The sequence below is a fragment of the Pteronotus mesoamericanus genome, unplaced genomic scaffold (genome assembly GCF_021234165.1).
Source record: "Pteronotus mesoamericanus isolate MK-2021 breed Mesoamerican mustached bat unplaced genomic scaffold, CSHL_Meso_final scaffold_705, whole genome shotgun sequence".
In the NCBI taxonomy this organism is placed as follows: Eukaryota; Metazoa; Chordata; class Mammalia; order Chiroptera; family Mormoopidae; genus Pteronotus; species Pteronotus mesoamericanus.
In genome coordinates this window covers 5,780,613-5,797,367 of record NW_026555326.1, presented here as the reverse complement: position 1 = coordinate 5,797,367, position 16,755 = coordinate 5,780,613, and the positions used below count along the sequence as shown (strand labels likewise).

Below are 16,755 nucleotides of genomic sequence, written 5' to 3'. Positions count from 1 at the left end.
TAACAATTTAGGTGAAATATTCTAATTAAAACAATAAATTATTACACCCATATTATTACCCTACCAACCACACTCAAGCAGGTCTTACTTCTTTCAGACCCTGTACACAGACACACACACACACACACACACGCACACGCACACGCACACACACATTTAATCCTTACTGGAAGATATGTTTATTGATTTTTTTATTGAGAGAGAGGAAGAGAGGAACATTGATGTGAGAGAGAAACATCATCAATTGGTTTCCTCCCGTACGCACCCCAAGCAGTGCTCAAACCTGCAACCTAGGTATGTGCCCTGACCCAGGAATCAAACCCACAACCTTTTGGTGTACAAAATGACACTCCAACCAACTGAGCCACCCTGCCAGGGCAAGATGGATTATTTTTATCCCTATTTTATATAGACAAGGAAATTGGGATGCGGGTTAAGTGGTTTGTCTAAGTCCATATAGCCTGTAACAAAGGTTTTTTGCACTTCAAAGCACTTATTCTAGCTCAACGCACATTTTGCATTCTAATGTTTTCATTTTACATTACTTAAAAGAAGTCCTTTTGTGTTTCTATATAGTTATCATATGTATCTCTCTTAATAGAAACATAACATAACCATTGTATTGTTATAGCATTATTTCTCATCCACTCTATTCTTGGGCATTGAAGTTGTTTCAGATTTTTCATTGTTATAGCTTTTTTTTGTTTTTGTACCATTGATTGTCTTCTTTTCAATTATTTTCCCTGCATAATGTCCATGAGGGTTTTACTTGATGAAAAAGGTGCAGGCATTTATGTGGTTTTAGCTATACATTACAGAGTTGTACTGTCATTGAATCTTGAAAGAGTACTATCTTTCTTACACCAGCACCCTGTGAGAGGTACGAGGCATGCCTGGGTGGATTTGCCAATGAAAACAGCCCTTTGTCTCTCTATCTGCTTGGAAATGCCCCAGGCCATATGAGACTCTCTGAAAACGATTTATAAGTATACATACTTCAGAATGAGATCTCACATGGGATAGTGTGATTCCCCTCCCCAGAAGAGGCTTCCTTGATCAGCAGAAGGATTTTCTTCTTTTTCAAGATTTTATTTATTTTTAGGGAGAAAGGGGAAGGGAGGAAGAAGGAGAGTGAGAGAAACATTCATGTGTGGTTGTATCTGGCAAGGCCCCAACTGGGGGACCTGGCCCGCAACCCAGGCATGTGCCCTGCTGGGAATCAAACCAGCAACCCTTTGGTTTGCAGGCCAGCACTCACTCCAGTGAGCCACACCAGCCAGGGCAGCAGCAGGTTTTTCAATTTAAGCAGCTGATATTTCCCTCTCGATTCAGACTTCAGCTCTCGTTCCTGTTCACAAAAGGTGTGGTAGCTGTGAGGAAGGCAACCTAAACTTCAACACATGATTCCAAGCTAGGTGCAAAAGGGCTAGGATATATCACACCAAGGAACGGAAGCCCTGGCAGCCAGAGTTGAAAAAGGTTTTAGGAACTGTCTGGAGGAAGTAAAAGCGAGGAAAAGCCATGCTAGAGTAAGAAAGCAAGCTGTATTCTAACTGGTGGGTGGTAATTTTGAGATTATATATGAATATCTATGAATCTTAGTTATCTTACATGGCAAGAGTACCATGTGAGGGTATTGAAAGGTTTAGATTGAAATTATATGGTATAATGGGCACCCAGTCCCTAGGCAACAGTGTGCTAGGCACTGAGGGAGTAGTATAGACATTGAGGGCAAGCAGAAGTAGTTTAGAACTGAACTTAGAAAGTTAGAACTCTTTCTAAGCAGGTGAGCTCTGGCAAATTTTAATTTTCTTTGAACCTCAGTTTCTTCAACTGTAAAAGGGAGGCTATGATACCTACTAAGTTTGTTTTACAGACTAAATGTATATGCTAGGCATAAAGTAAGTGCTCAATAAATAGGAGATATTAACTCACAAAACTATCAATATATGTGATTAACCAAGTCTTCTGCTACATAGTGTTTCTCAAACTTCAATGTGCATAAGAATCATCTAGAATACTTGTTTCAAGTACAGATTTTCAGGTGCCACCCCCAGCAATTCTGTTTCTGCCAGCTTGGGGAATCTGCATGTATACCTAAATTCCAAGGTGATTTATGTTGTTGGTAGTCCATGAAACTACTTTGAGAAAAATTGCCCTGTGGTTTCAGAGAATAAAAAGAAAATAGTGTTTTTCCCGTCACTAATATGCCATAAAAACTCTGTAACATGCAGATGTTAAATTAAAGAGATCCAACTACTGAATGAGTATATATTCAAGATGATTTATATATGCCCTGGCTGGATAGCTCAGTTAGTTAGAGCATCATCCTGATATAACAACGTTGCCAGTTTGACCCCTGGTCAGGACACATACAAGGAGCAACCAATGGATGCATAAATGAGTGGATCAACAAGTCAATGTTTCTCTCTCCCTTCCTCTCTCTTTTAAATCAATCAATCAATTTTTTTTAAAAAGATGATTTATATAGTTCTCACTTACTTGACGGTTTCTGAATCATCCTAAAGCAACATTTTACCCTTTTAACACTAATGATATGGATGAATATGTATATAAACACTTCTTCCTTGGAGTCATCTTAATCCATCGCAGAGATCTCTCCTCTGGACTGTGGTACTTAACTATCTCCCCCTCCGAGTGTTGACAGACATTACTATTTCAACCTTGTGTTGTGTTGTTGTTTATGTTTCTTTTGTGTCTAATTCCTCCAACCAGACTTTTTTTTAAGTCAGAAGACTGGGACCAATGACTTTTTTTGTTCTCTGCCTTCCACAGGCATTTTGTAAAGCTTCGGTACATGATATGTGTTTCATAAATATATAGGAATGAATGTAGGAGGTATATTTAACTCTACACTAATACTCACTGATAAATTCCTTACCACAAGAGTGATTCAGAGTTACAGTCGTGAAAGGGTGAGCTATTAGGCTTTTAGGGTTCAAGACAGGCAGAGCACAATGCTGACCTCCGGCCTATGAAAGGGCTCTAACCTCTCCTGGCCCGTTTCCTCTGCTGCAGGGTGGGAATAACACCTGCCTTTGCAGAGCTGTCGTGGGGAATAAGCAACAGAGAGTTCACATGGTTCCTAGCAAAATGCTTGACACCTGTGATTCTCTGTAAATGGTAGCTGCTTGTTCTTATTATATCTAAAAGTACCACATAGAATAATAGATGGAACTGCCATAGATATTTATCTTTAGAAGTAAAATAATAAACAACTGATTCTTTCTGAGCAAAGCTGGTATTTTCTTTTCTTTTCTCTCTTTCTTTCTTTCCTTCCTTCTTTCTTCCTTATTTTTTTTTAAGGTCTAGCATTTTCAGCTTTAAGTAACAGACTGTCCAGAGGTTTGTATGGTTTCCCTATAGAGATGGGAAAGGACACAAAGCAGCCATTTTGCCAGTTCCAGGCTTTCACCCAGAGCAGTACAATCAGGGTTTAAGTTTATGCCTCACAAACCTTCTCTGTTCATAGCCATGATTACTGTGACTTTGTCCTGTTACTGAGGAACAACAAGCACCCAGAGTGAGGAATACGCATCCTACCTGAAACGAGAAACAGAAACTCCCAGCTCTTTGCACTACAGACAGGATGTTCACCGATACAGAGGCCAGCCAGGCACCGGGCCTCCCACGCAGGTCTCAGGATGCTGTGAGAGGGACCGTCACAGAGCGTCAATCTGTTTGGCTTGTCCAGTCCTTTAAAATATTGACAGGGTTTAGAAATTCTATGCTATGGAGGAACAATACCTACAATTTCTGAATAAAAATAGTAATTACAGTTTTATTTCTGCAGGTGAAAAATTAAAATAATGATGTAAGAATAAGGTAGATAGTGGTTAATCATGATATATTCACTTGATAGAATGGTAAGCAGTCATTTAAAATGTTTACTTACAATATCTAATTGCAAATTAAATAACATGGGAAAATGTAATAACACATGGAAAATGCTTCTCAGCACATTTTAAGTAAAAAACAGGATAAAATTTGTTTAGACACAGAGCCTTCTACAACTCACGAGTGTAGCAGAGCCTTCCCAGCCCTGTCTTTTTACAACAGCCAATAAAAAGCCTGTATTTAGGTGGTGGGATGGTGATGTAATCAACAATCTAGCCAATCTCCCTGATGATTATTTGCATAGTTTCCTCCTCCTAATGCAACAAGACCCAATTTCTTTTAAGGAGAACAGTGAATGGGAAGTGGATAACTCTAAAAGACAGGGAAGAAAATTACATTAACAAAGGAATATTTGCAATGACGTTGGTATCGAAATACAGTGATTGAAATCATTACATCAAGTCTCTAAGCAGTCTACTTAGTATGTTTAAAATAGCTCTCAGAAAACTACCTATTTTATGTTTAAAATGTTTTTAAATTAAAGTTAAGCTTTTTAAAATACAACAATTTTAATAATATTCTTAAAGAATTCCTACAGAATAGGAAACAATTTTCTTGCGTAATATATGAGCCTCTTGCTATTGGCAAAAAGAAACCTTTTATTTCTCAGACTTAATTGATTTTACAAACAAAAACTAAAACCTACTCTATGCTTACCTGTTGTTCTCAGCAACTTATTCTGTGTAATTAAAACTTCATCAGTTTATCAAGCTAAATGAGCTGGCTGTTGACAAGGGAACAGGATTCCACAACCCTGATCTTAATCTTGTTTATACTGCTTACTGGTTCAACACATTTGATACTAGGAGAGACCCCTTTCAGTAGCCTAACTGGGATTTCCTTTCACAAAAAGCATTAAGTTTAGTGGGACAATTCTGCTTTTCTCCTGTGGCAGCCAGGGGGCTTGGAGAAGTTAGCTAGTTTTGTTTCACTCAGGTTTACTGAGCATGGTCTATGTGTAAGAATTTTCGTGTGCATTATCTAATTTAACTCTTACAATAACCATGTGAGGATAGATATTATTAGCCCCTGTTTATAGATGGGAAAAACAAGGGTGAGAGAAGTTGAGTGATTTGGTTGCCCAAGAACATGCAGGGAGTAACAACCATAATTCTTACATGGATTTTCTAATACCACGACCAATGTTCTTCCCATTATCCCACGTTATTTATTTGTAATTAACTGGTGGTGCCAAAGCAGAAACAGAAAATTCTACTCCTACATAACAAACACAATTTCTTGCATTGTAAATCTGCAAATTTTTGTCTTATTTTGGACATCAAAACATAGTATGTGCCTATATTTTCCCAAAGAAGCCTGGGAAAATAGAATGATCCAATCCTTTAAACAAAATTTCAATGAAAATGCTTTCAGTTTCCATTTATCTCAGGTATTCAAGAATTTACTATGGCTCATGAAAATGTGCCATTGGCCTCAAACTGGTGGCCGCAGGTCACACAGCTCTCTACACAGACTTCCCACTGAGACTTCCTTGGCAGTAGCGTATTTGTTCTATAATATGACATTCAGTGAAAGTCGGAGGTGGGTGAGACATTTAAATGAACTCCCAAGGATAGAACCGTTGGAGTGGGATGTGCAACACCTCTGAAACTGGATGACATCTCTGATTATAGGTATGGTCCTCACTCTGTGCCAGGCAACGTCTAACTGCTTTACATACAGGGGCGGACAAAAGTAGGTTTACAGTTGTGAGTGACATTCTTTTGAGTTAATAGAGCTACTGTAATAATCATAACCTGCATGCTTTTTTCCATACAAACAACTTCTTGCTCACCCCATTACCCAGCACCCTCTAAGGCAGATGTTGTCAGTATCCCCCCTTCCAAATGAGGAGCCTTGGCATTAAGAGGTTAGAGATCTTGCCTCTAATCACACGCTTAGTGGAGAGCAGAGCCAGGATTTGTTCCCATGCAATCTGGTCAGAATCTGAGCTTGTAACTTCTGTGCTACCCTGCCTTTCCAAAATAGAATGTAAAGTATTATCTGATTTCATGAAACATACAACAGACATTTTATTGCCCTGCCACATATAGGAAATATGGCTACAAATAGGAAATGTGGCTCTATATGGTAGTATACAAATCAAACTTAAAGCTACTTCAACCTAGGATAGAAATGAGGCAAAAATCAAAATGATAATGTCTCTGCTTCCTTAAAGCTTCACACCAACTCCCTCTACTTCAGCCTAGAGTCAGGTCATGAACATGTGTCCACGTCTCTCCGCCACTTCCTGGTCACTGCTTGCAGCCCAAGATTGGCCCAGGGTTTGTGGAGCCCTTGCACTTCTCTGAGGCCAGTCAGGCAGGGTGCAATATACTCTGCCTGACATCTTGATCCCTGGGGATCTGCCCCCACTGGTTCTGTCTGGACCTGCCTAGGACTTCATGGCACTCTGCCTTTCCTTCACCATTGAAAATGCTGAAGGCTTGTAGCTTGTGTTTCCACATTGTACCTGACACTGTGCCATGGATGTGGGGGGTAGTTCTACATTCCCAGCCCATTCTACATTCCCATCTTCTAAAAACTGAGCTGCCTAGTTTAGAAAGTATTCTTAACAACTTAGGCTCTTGTAGGATGCATTACACTAAAATGAGTGGTTAGAATGGGAAGAAGATAGAACAGAGTCAAGAAACTCACAGGCTAGTAGGACTCAAGTGCAGCTAGGATGGCATGATGGGTGTAAAAAAGATTGTTAAACTGTAAAATGCAGTAGAATCATCACTGTGACTCACAGACTCAGCGTCCCTTTCACTAACAGTCTAGGGCAGTAGGTCTCAAATGTTAGCTTGCATCAGAATTACCTGGAGCGCTTGTTACAGCAGATTTCTGGGCCCACTGTTTCTGATTCAGTAGGTTTGGCTGATGTCCAATAACTTGCATTTCTATCAAGTTTCCAGGTGATGCAGATGCCGCTGATCCCTAGAATCATTGCTCTAGGCTGTTAGGTGGGCAAAAACTCCTATACACAGTGAGCATACAGTGGGCACTCAGATGTCCTTGTTATTACTCGGCTCCATAGCTTGATTATCCCAATATTTGCTCTCTTCTGCCTTCAGATTGCTCAGCGCAGTTTGGCTGAAATTTATGGGAAAAAGAGCTTGCAATCTTTCCTTCTCTTCCATATGTCCCAACCTCCTGCCGTTAATATCCCTTCTTATTTAAAAACTGCTTTACAGTTTGCAAGGAACTCTCACACTCATCGTTGTGTTCAAATATGAAATATTTTGTCTTTCCTGAGCACAAAACTAAGACTCATTAAAATGGGGGAAGGAGTGATGGAGCAGAACACCCCATCCCTTTGCATTTGCAGCGCTGTACGTAGCTCTAGATTTGTGTTTAACACCCAGTTTCCTAAAGGGGATTAGGATGTTCCTTACTGAAGGGATGTATATAATATAACGTGCAAAGTTAGAGTAAAAAAAGCAGTGATGGCAAGCACCCCTGCTGCGCCCCCTCCCCACCAAATAAAGCTAGTGGGTGGGGCAAATCCCGAGGAAGCCTTTCCTGAGAGGGTCCCTCCGGCATCTGCTAAGACAGGTCCTCGGTGGCCTACTGGCCCCCACCTCTACTCCGCAGCCGCTCTCCGCATTGCTGAAACGCAGCAGCAGAGTCCTCCAGACTTCTCCTGGGGGCTCGCACCGTGCAACCAACCCTAAAACGTGGCTGCGTGACGCCCCCTCAGCCCTCCGGGCTTCCCATTGGCCCGTTGCCGTTGTCACTTTCTCCTTGCCTCGCCTTCCCCTCGCGGGCGGAGGCAGCGGGCGGGGTAGGTTGCGCTCGCTCTTGGCTCCGGTCGCGGTCGCGGCTTTGCAGCAGGCGGCGCGCCGGCGGGAAGCGGACCACGGGGACCCGGGCGTGCCGCAGGCTCCGCTACCGGCCCATGCGGGGCGGGGGCCGGCGGCAGGGCCGGGGGCCCCAGCCGGCGCCTAGGGCGGCCAGCGAGGACCTGCCCGGCCGGCTGCCCCCTGCCCTGCCTCGCCCAGAGCTCGGCCAACCCAGAGGGATGCGCTGTGCTGCTCAGCTCCCCGGCCCTGGCCATGCCCTGAAGCAGAAAGTTCGGAGTCTGGGGGCTGCACCCCCCCTGCTCCAATGACCGCCCAAGGACTCCTGCTGGCCAGCTCGACTGTGCCCTGCCTTCGCTCCCCAGGTCGTAATGAACTCTTCAAAGCTGTAACCAAGGCTCCCCTCTTCTCGCCCCTTGCTCCTCCTCCTTTAAAGATTTATTTTTTAATTCAAGAAATTGTCATCTGTCGACTCCTTTCCTCGTTAATCGTTTAAACCCCGGGCTTCGCTTCTGAGCGTTAAGAGGGGGCGCGGTCTCCCCTAAGACCGCTCGCTGGAAGGACAAATTCCCCTGGCAGACCCATATACACCATGAAGAGGTGCAAATCGGACGAGCTGCAGCAACAACAGGGAGAGGAGGATGGAGCTGGGTCGGAAGATGCAGTTTGCCACCTGCCGGGCCCAGACCTCCGGGCTGGGGAGGCCACGGGTGCTAACTCTGCTGGCGGGTCAACTTCAGATGTGGGCGCTGCTGCGACGCCCAACCCCGGTCCCCGAAGCAAGCCTCCTGATTTAAAGGTGAGCGCAGACCTTCCCCTGGCCAGCCTAGCCGGCGACTTAGCTTTCCCCACCCTACGCAGAAGTCATTAAAAGTGATGGGGAAGCCAGGCAAAGGTCAGAGAGGATGTTGGGCCAGAACCCTGGGCTGGACTTAGGTACCATTTTTGCCTGTGTCTTTCAGCTCCATTTCAGGCTTCTGTGTCTGTTCCTCGTTATTCAGCAGACGTTCTAGTGACTCACCCATACAAGATTGTTTTTGAATGATATGTGTGAAGTGCTATTCTCAAACAAAGGGCTGGAGAAATCCAAGATGCTAACCAAAAAGTTAACATGACTTTCCCTCCTGTAAGATAGTAGGGGAAGAAATTAACAACGTGGAAGGCCAAGCAGAGGACCCTTAGTTTCCTTTGCTGAATTAATTTCCTCTTTTTGGGACCTTCCTGGAAGAAGCTCAGTTTGTCCATCTGTGAAAGGGGAGTGTGGATTTCTTGCCGTTAGGTGGAGCCAGAGGTTAAGATAGTGCTTGGAGATCCCTGCCTGCTTGCGTGCGGAACCAATCCCCAGGGTGGAACTGACAGGTGGCCGAGCGGTGCTTGGGCTGGTTTGGGGCCTCGGTTCAAGTTGCACACATGCTGAGCCGCCAGTTAGAACCGGACGCTGAGAAAGCAGATCACACACAGCTGGGAGTCGTTTATTTTCCAGCCTGAGGTTGCCGAGACAGTTATCGAGCTGTACTGAATATGTCTTTATATTAATTAAAACCGCAGCTGGGATAAATAACGCACCTTTGCTGGAGCTGCCACAGGGACGGCAGGCTCAGGCTTCTCAAGCCAGCTCACCTCCCGGCTGAGCGAGGAGATGCCAGCCCAAGGAAGGAACTTAGATGCCTTGGAGATTGATGCCACAGGGGAGATTTTCTCCAGAGGGGGTGCAAGGTCTTGACTAGGGGAGTGAAAGGACTCCGTTATGTTAAATAAAGCCTGTATCCTATAGCAGCAGACACTAAGGAGCTCACCCGAATAAGCCAATGACATTCCTCGTTTGGCCTGAGCGACTCAGAGTCAGGAAGTCAGAGCGCAGGTGAGTGTGTTCTTACCTGTGTGTGTTACCTGTCTGTGTTCCTTGGAGAGGGATGAGAAAGGGGACAGTTAGCTCCTGGTGTGTAATTTTAAAAATTGTAGTAGTTATTTGAATGTGACCTCTGGTCCTTTTGTTGCCCTGTTTTCAGAGGTTCAGGGCTAGCCTTATGCCTAAAGATGAGCTCTGCTGGCTAGTGTGTACATAGGAAGCTTGATGCCTGGCCCAGCTGTCACCCGTGAGCCCGTCCTGTTTGCTCAGGAGGTGTGGGTCCTATTTTAAATAAGACGGTGTAGAGACAGGAATGCCGTTAATGCTGTTGTGGGCAGGGTCCAGCCTTCTGCTGCAGACTTAAGCTTCTTTCTGGGCCGATCTAGATGAGTCTGGTCAGCAAACTCTGATTCCTTAATCAGATGGACCCTCGCCCTGAGTCCAGGCGGGACAGCCTCAGAAACTCCCCACGCTCCAGCTCAGGCCAACAGTGGAAACTGTGGGCTCTGTTCATCCCCACCCCTTCTCCCCGAAGGTGGGCTGGTTGTGGTGTGAGAGGGCTGCAGTGTCTGTCTTTGTAGATAAAGCTACTTTAAGAAGCTTGTTCACCTCACCCTGTATCATTTCTCTCTCTCTCTCTCTCTCTCTCCACCTTCGTGCCGGTTGCAGCAGATGTAGCAACAACTGTATGCTTGATATTAAATACTGAACTTCCTGAACCAAAATTAAGACCTGGTGTGATTAGACGTTGGGCACCCCCCCACACACACTCTCACCCCCACCCCCACGAAAACATACCACTGAGGCAGATCCCAGCCGTGTGGACCCAGGCTGGCAGCAAGGAGGGGAAAGCCGAGCTGCTGCCTGTGCGGTGGGAGCACGGGGAGACCAGTGGGGCTGTTTATCTTCTGCTTTCTCACATGTTTATAGGGTAGGGACTTCCGAACCAGACATGAACTTGGGGGCTCTTGCAGTTTGATTTGCTGTGTGATCTCAGGCAAACCCCTCAGTTTTTCTGAGCCTTTTTTCCTGGGGAAAGGGACTAGAAATATTGAAGTGTGTCCAAACTTGTTTTCCAATGCTGGCACAGGTTTCCAACAATGAAAAAATTCCATCATTGGGCTCTCGCCCTGGGTAGAAGCTAACTTGTTTTAGATTTGATGGTGGTACCAGAAAGGGCCAAGTTTAATTTTTAACACCTCTACTTTACACCTCTGTTAGGCCTAGGGCGGCCAGCAGTTCTGTCTTGTTTTTGTTTTTATTTTAAACTTTGGAGATAGAAACTTTGAGTCCCTTAGTTCACTTCTATTTTCTTGTGACAGCTTCAGGCACTGTGATGGATTTAAGTATTGGGGGAAATCATTGTGAGAAAGGGTCAAGAAAGTAAGTGGCTTTGTCTGAAGTACCTCCACTGAGGTGAAGGGTGGGGAGAAGAGAGAATTTAAAGAATTTTAGTCTTTGCCGAAGAGATCTGAACAGTGCCCTAAGCAATGGCAGCCAGAGCTGTCAGGGGCTCCTGGGGTCCCCCTCCCCTACTTCAGCAATGTGAGCTTGTCACTCTGCACTGCGCATTTCTGCTACGGTGCCTGGGATCTGTGATTATGCAGTGGGGAAGGCCAGTGAAAAGAAGGAAAAATAGTTAAGTAGCAGTCTTAAAAGAACAATCATAAAATGGGAACTGAAAAATAACCTGAAAGTGAACATTGCCCTGGGGAAGGCTTATGCAGCTGGGATGGGCGCAGGAGATCTCAGCAGACCCTCCTGCAACAGAAGCCCAGCAATCCAGAGTCGCATCCCTACCCCTGTGGCTTGAATTCCTGTTTAACCACTTGGGCTCTTGTCTTGATTCCATTGTCATTATCCAGCCCCTTGCTGCACCCAGAACCCCTGCTAGGAGATGCTGAGCTTGCTGCTCACAGAGAGTATTGGGTGACCAAAAGTACACTGGAATTCTCCAGCAAGAAAACCCAGCTCCAGCGAGAATGGGGGTGGGGAGGAGCTCGGGGAAAACTGCAGAAAGGGACGTGGAGCACACGTTCCTGCAAAAATACAGCAAGTGGTAGGTATTGCTGAGGCCCAGGATGAGTGGCTTAGTGGCTTAGCATAAGTCATTTGGTCCTGTCTTGATGCAGTTCAGGCCGGAAGGCAGGGGAGGAAACCCCCAACCTCCTCCGCCCTGTCCCCCCTCCCTCCCGCTCCCCTTCGGTATAGCAGGAGGAATTGAGCCTTTCCTGAAAAGAAGGTGTGAGTGCCCTGCCAGGGGCCTTCCCCTGAGGTTCTCGTTCCCCTCACAAAAGCCCCTGCGAATAATTTCCCCAGGGATTTCTGAGCAGTATTCGTATCCCCCCCACACACACACCCCCAAGGAAAAAAGGGGAGCCGATCCAAATTCCATTATTGCAGTCCTGGTTCGAAGTGCTTTTGACTGAGAGCTCATTTGGGTTCCAGTGTATGTGTGTCCATTCCCACCATACGCAGGTCCCGCCTGCTCAGGAAGATCAGGAAAAGCAATTAGAAGCCACAAAGCTGCAGGAAAGTCACAGCTGAATCCTCAGCCTTTACTTTTGAGCAAGGTGCTTTAGCCCCCACAAATGGCCCTTGTTCCTTCTCTCCCGTAGAGAGCCCGTGGAGAAGGGATCATGGGTCAACAGGTACGGAATGCCTTCGGTGGGAAGGGCACCGTTTTAAACTGTGAAGTATGTGATGCACAGACAAGGGCCTGAAAAGATAATGTATGGTTTAAATAACAATCGTAAAACACATCCCATCTCCCTGCTACCCAAGTCAGGAAAGAGAACATTGGCATTCCCAAGAAACTCTTGCTTCTTTTCCTGTTCTTCTTGTTTATTTGGTTTTTCTTTAAGGCTTAGGGTTTTGATAAAATCAGTGGGTCTCAGTTTCTGCACTTTTTCAGTGGAGAAGACAGTATGGCTAGGAATGTGGGCAGGGTGAAGCAGGGTGCGTGCTCTGGGCCTCGCGGGAGGTTCTTACGGCCGAGTGGCTCTATGGGGCCTGCCTGCACCGAGCGGCTCCTGGTTCTACTTCGGAAGTGACGCGCTCAGGCCTGAAGATTCCTGCAGTGGGATCTGGCCCCCTGGGATAGGTTTCATGGAGGGCCAGAATTGAGGTAGACCTAAGAACAAAGAAAAGGGAAATTAGTTCTTTGGCAACAGGCACGGCCTCCGCCTCCAGATGAGCTCCCAGTCAAACATGATAAAATGCTTGCAAGAAAGTCGTCCATCGAAGGACGCGTGAGTTTAAAGGTGCTTTGAGCATGGTGTGACAATCAAAAGCGCATGGGGTTCATTGGAAAAATGCCCTGGGGGAGGTGGACATGGAGCAAGATATTAAAGTAAGGATGGAATGTTAATTACCCAGTAAGAGGATCGGGGCTTTCCAGATGGGAAGCGAAATGGCTAGTACCAGGTCCCTTGTAGGGCCAGTGACCTTTTTGGCTGGAATGGCAGTTGTTTTCCCAGCCCTATAAATAGTCAAGGATAGAGAAGGGTGCTGAAGAATGGTGGGGCCACCTGTTTTTATCCCACCTGCTCTTAATGTGCGGAGGGCAGGTGTCCTGAGGCCTGGGATTGCCCTACCCCCACTCCCTCTCTCTTCAGTAATAGTCAGAGCAGCCCTGCATGTGGGCTCAGGAGGAACTGGCAACCAATGGGAAAGCATGTGGCAAAAGCAGCTCTCTGTTCTCCTGCCACATACTGGGTTCTAGATGAATTCCCAGCTGCCTAGTTCTAGCAGGAACTGTCTTGCAGGCCCAGTATTTACAGAATGTCCTCCTTTTTGTGTATCTAATTGTGTCTTAACTGCCAATCCCATGAACAAGAATCTCTCCCTACACAAGGGATGGAAACATCTGATGGGGTCTGAACTTGAGGTTGAAGTTTTAAAAAAGGGTGGGTATCAGGGGCTGGGGGGAAAAAAAGCTCAACTGGCTTCTCAGTGATGGTCTAGGAGGCAAACTTAAAACTCCTCTCCATTTTCATCTCTTCTGTAAGAAACTGCATCTTCCTGTGACATTCTCATAGACCATGAGGGTCATTCTGAGAACCAGGGCTTGACTGGATAGGGTCTGCCTCTATCAGCCAAACACTTAAGCCTCTTTCCATACTAAGAAGTTAGGACAACGCTGTTGAGGGATAGCAGGGATGTTTTGTGATTGTGTGAGAAAGACGGTATTTGACTTTTGAGACCAAATAATTAAAGGCTTCCTTATTTCGGCCAGGTTAGCTCAGTGATGTTCCCTCTGGAAAACAAAGCTGGCTATGGCCATGAGCCCTACCTAAGCCTTGTGTGGAGACAGTAAGCACACTGGGGCTGCTGGTCTGTGTTCATCTTCCTCCAGGCCAGCTCGTCCTTGGCAGCTACTAAGACAGTAGAGTGAGACGAGGGTTTAAAGTGCAGTAGAAGGGATCTGGGTTGGACACAAGAAAAAGTGGCCCAACTGAGCATTTTAAATCTTTGGAAAAGTAGTTGTCTAAAGATTAAATCACCTTATAAAGGTTGTAGACTTGTATAGTTCCCACTCAGAAAATAATTAAGCAGCACTCACCCTGTTTGTGTTGATGTCTCCGTGAGGTAGTATTAGGGACAGGAAGATACAGATGGTGTGGGTCCTGCCCTTCATTCACTCAGATTCTCATTGAGGGTTCCATCCACAAGCCGCTGAAACTCCGGGTGAGAGTTTGAGAGAGCACGAGAAGCCATGCTGTGAGGCAGTGCACGATTAGTTGCAGAAAACGTGCTCTCTGGAGTTCAGAGCAGAGTGGTGAGCTCACCGCAGACTGGGGTGGTCTGCGAGGGCTGCGTGGAGGGGGAGACAGAGAGGGCGCACCATGCAGGTGACTCGAATCACAGCCCTCCGTGCTGGTGTATGTTGAGTCTGTGAGTCAGTTCTGCCTGAAGACCCGGTGGACAAGGTCACCTTTCCCGACTTGTATTGGCTCTAGGTAGAATTCTGTAAGCAACTAAAGAAATGAGGAATCAAAATAAAATTGGGAATGGGAAAATCATTTGCCCCTGAGTGGAGGTCTGTTTTTTAGTGTCAGCTGTGATGCTGGAGGCCAAAATGATTCCAAAAATCTCCCATCACTGTGCTTCTAATAGAAACGCTAAACAGGCCTGTTCACCCTTCCTTGTGGTCCTCAGTGCCAAAGCCTGGGTGACAGCGGCTCCTGCCTGGCTCCAGCCCCAGACTCCCCGCCCAGAGCTTCTGAAGGGTAGTTGGAGACTTCAGCAATCCACTTTGTATCCCACGAGAGAGTAGGACTCTGTGGGTTTTTACAGCGATTAGCTCTCTAATGCTGGCCCTGTTTCCATAGAGACCCTATAAATAGAGAAACGTTGGCGACTTAGGCTTGCTAAGGCTCACGGTGACCCAGTCACCCCACTGAACCCTCACAGCCAAGCCTTGGGAGGGGGGAATAGAGGGAGTTTCAAACCCAGGTGGGAGGAAGGGACATGCAGTCAGCTGCCAGGTGGGATAAATGAGCTGTAGGTTAGTGTGACTTAAGATCCTTTCAGCTTTTCTGGGAGCTGTTAGGAACACAGGGACCTGTAGGAATTAGAAGCCACTTGGCTATTTTTAATCAGATGGTAGCAAGGACTCTTGTACCCCAAAGCATTAACTTTTGGCCTCATGTAGCTGTGTTTGCAAATTTTGGAGCAAACTTCCTCTTTGGGGGATCCACACCCAGGGAGGAAAACAGATGAAGCCAAACTGTTCCAAGACCACAGTCTTCTCAGGAAGGACCTTTCAGAAACCATCTACCCTTTCTTCCGGAGAGGATGATGTCACCCAAAGAAGAGGGGGGTCCTTCCTCCCCTTAGAGTCCCAGGGGAGAGGGCAGCAACCATCCCTCGTGTATCTCCCCACTTAGAGGCACCTAGCCCAGGAAGCTCCCTTGCTGGCTTATTCCATCCTCTGGGCAGCTCTGGGGACAGTCCTTGCTTGTTCTCCTGGATCGGGAGAGCCCTGTTTGCGTCCCACCTCTAACTCTGAAACATCTCAGCTCTCTTTCCTAGTGCATGGCTTCATTTGGCCAACAAAAATGGTTTCTAGCAGCTGGGGAAAAGAAAAAGTCAGTGTGCAAAAGCAAGTGACATTTACTAGCTGGAACCTGTTAGTCATAGCAGGTGGTGCTTTCTGCTGCGTTGGCGGGTAAGTTCCCTCAAGCTAGTCACCATGGTTTTCCTCATTTCCAAAACTTAAGGCTGGTTATGTGGATGTCACCCTGCTCTCTTGCCATGCACCTTGTGAGGAAAAACCCTTGTGTTCGGAGAACACCCCGCCCACCCCCCATTATCTTTTGGCTTTTTTGTTCCTTTCCTTTGTGTCTACCACAGACTTTAGCAGATTCCTCTCTGCTGCTGGGCCAGAGGTCCTGCTTTCCTTCGCCTGCTAAACAGGTGGAGAGGTGGGACATGAAGGCCACAGTGGCGAAAGGTCTCGTCTAAGACCTACATGTGACATGGGCAGATCCACAGTAACAGTTCAGGGGACTGAACTCCCCCTGGTCCAGGCATTTCTGTTTTGTTTGGAACCTGCCTTTGATACTGTCCTGGGATACAGGTAAATGCCATATATACTTTAGTGTTGGGATCAGTGTGTGAAACAGTGAAGGTCAATTAGAAGGCAGGGGTTGGTCTGTGTGACTTGGATGAGCCACTTAACTATGCTGGCCTCAGTTTCTTCATCTGCAAAATGGGGACACTGCTCCTTCCGGAGGGTAGGTTAGCATCAGGCTGGGATGACCGCATAAATTGGAAAGCGCTTTGAAAAATGCTGTTGTATAATGTTAAAAATAAATTGACCAAGGATTTTAGGATCCCAGGCAATACGCCGCTGCTGTCTGCCTCTACCCGTTTCCTGGGCCTGAGGAGCAGAAATGCCTCTGGGCTCTGGGATCTCTGGTGAGGTCTTTTGAAGGGAACGATTTTTACCTGAGTGGATATAGAAGATTGATCTCAGTGTTGGAGAAGCTAGGTTAGGAGTGGTGAGGAGAGGAGAAGGAGACCTGGAATTGAATGCTAGAAAGACAATTTATAATATGTAATGTGACCATTTGGCAGAAGCAGCTGGACAAATGCCAGAGCCAGCTGGCCCCATCCACGACACTGGAGGGAGGTGTCTTGGCTCATGCCTGGTTGAGAGACCGCGAATCTGGCCCTTTC

At 46.3% G+C, this 16,755-nt stretch overlaps 1 protein-coding gene across 2 annotated transcripts in view; it reads left to right on the top strand.

Annotated features, from left to right (window-relative positions):
- The first annotated feature begins 7,935 nt into the window (after positions 1–7,935).
- Positions 7,936–16,755, top strand: part of TMCC2 (transmembrane and coiled-coil domain family 2) — a 34,611-nt gene continuing 25,791 nt past the window's right edge. The window contains exon 1 of one of the 2 annotated variants that reach the window (XM_054562981.1): positions 7,936–8,520. In XM_054562981.1, the coding sequence (XP_054418956.1) occupies positions 8,314–8,520 (207 nt within the window). In that variant the 5' untranslated portion in view covers positions 7,936–8,313. Of the gene's footprint in view, positions 8,521–9,076; positions 9,583–16,755 lie in introns of those variants that run through there. The other variant, XM_054562982.1, reaches the window with a different exon arrangement.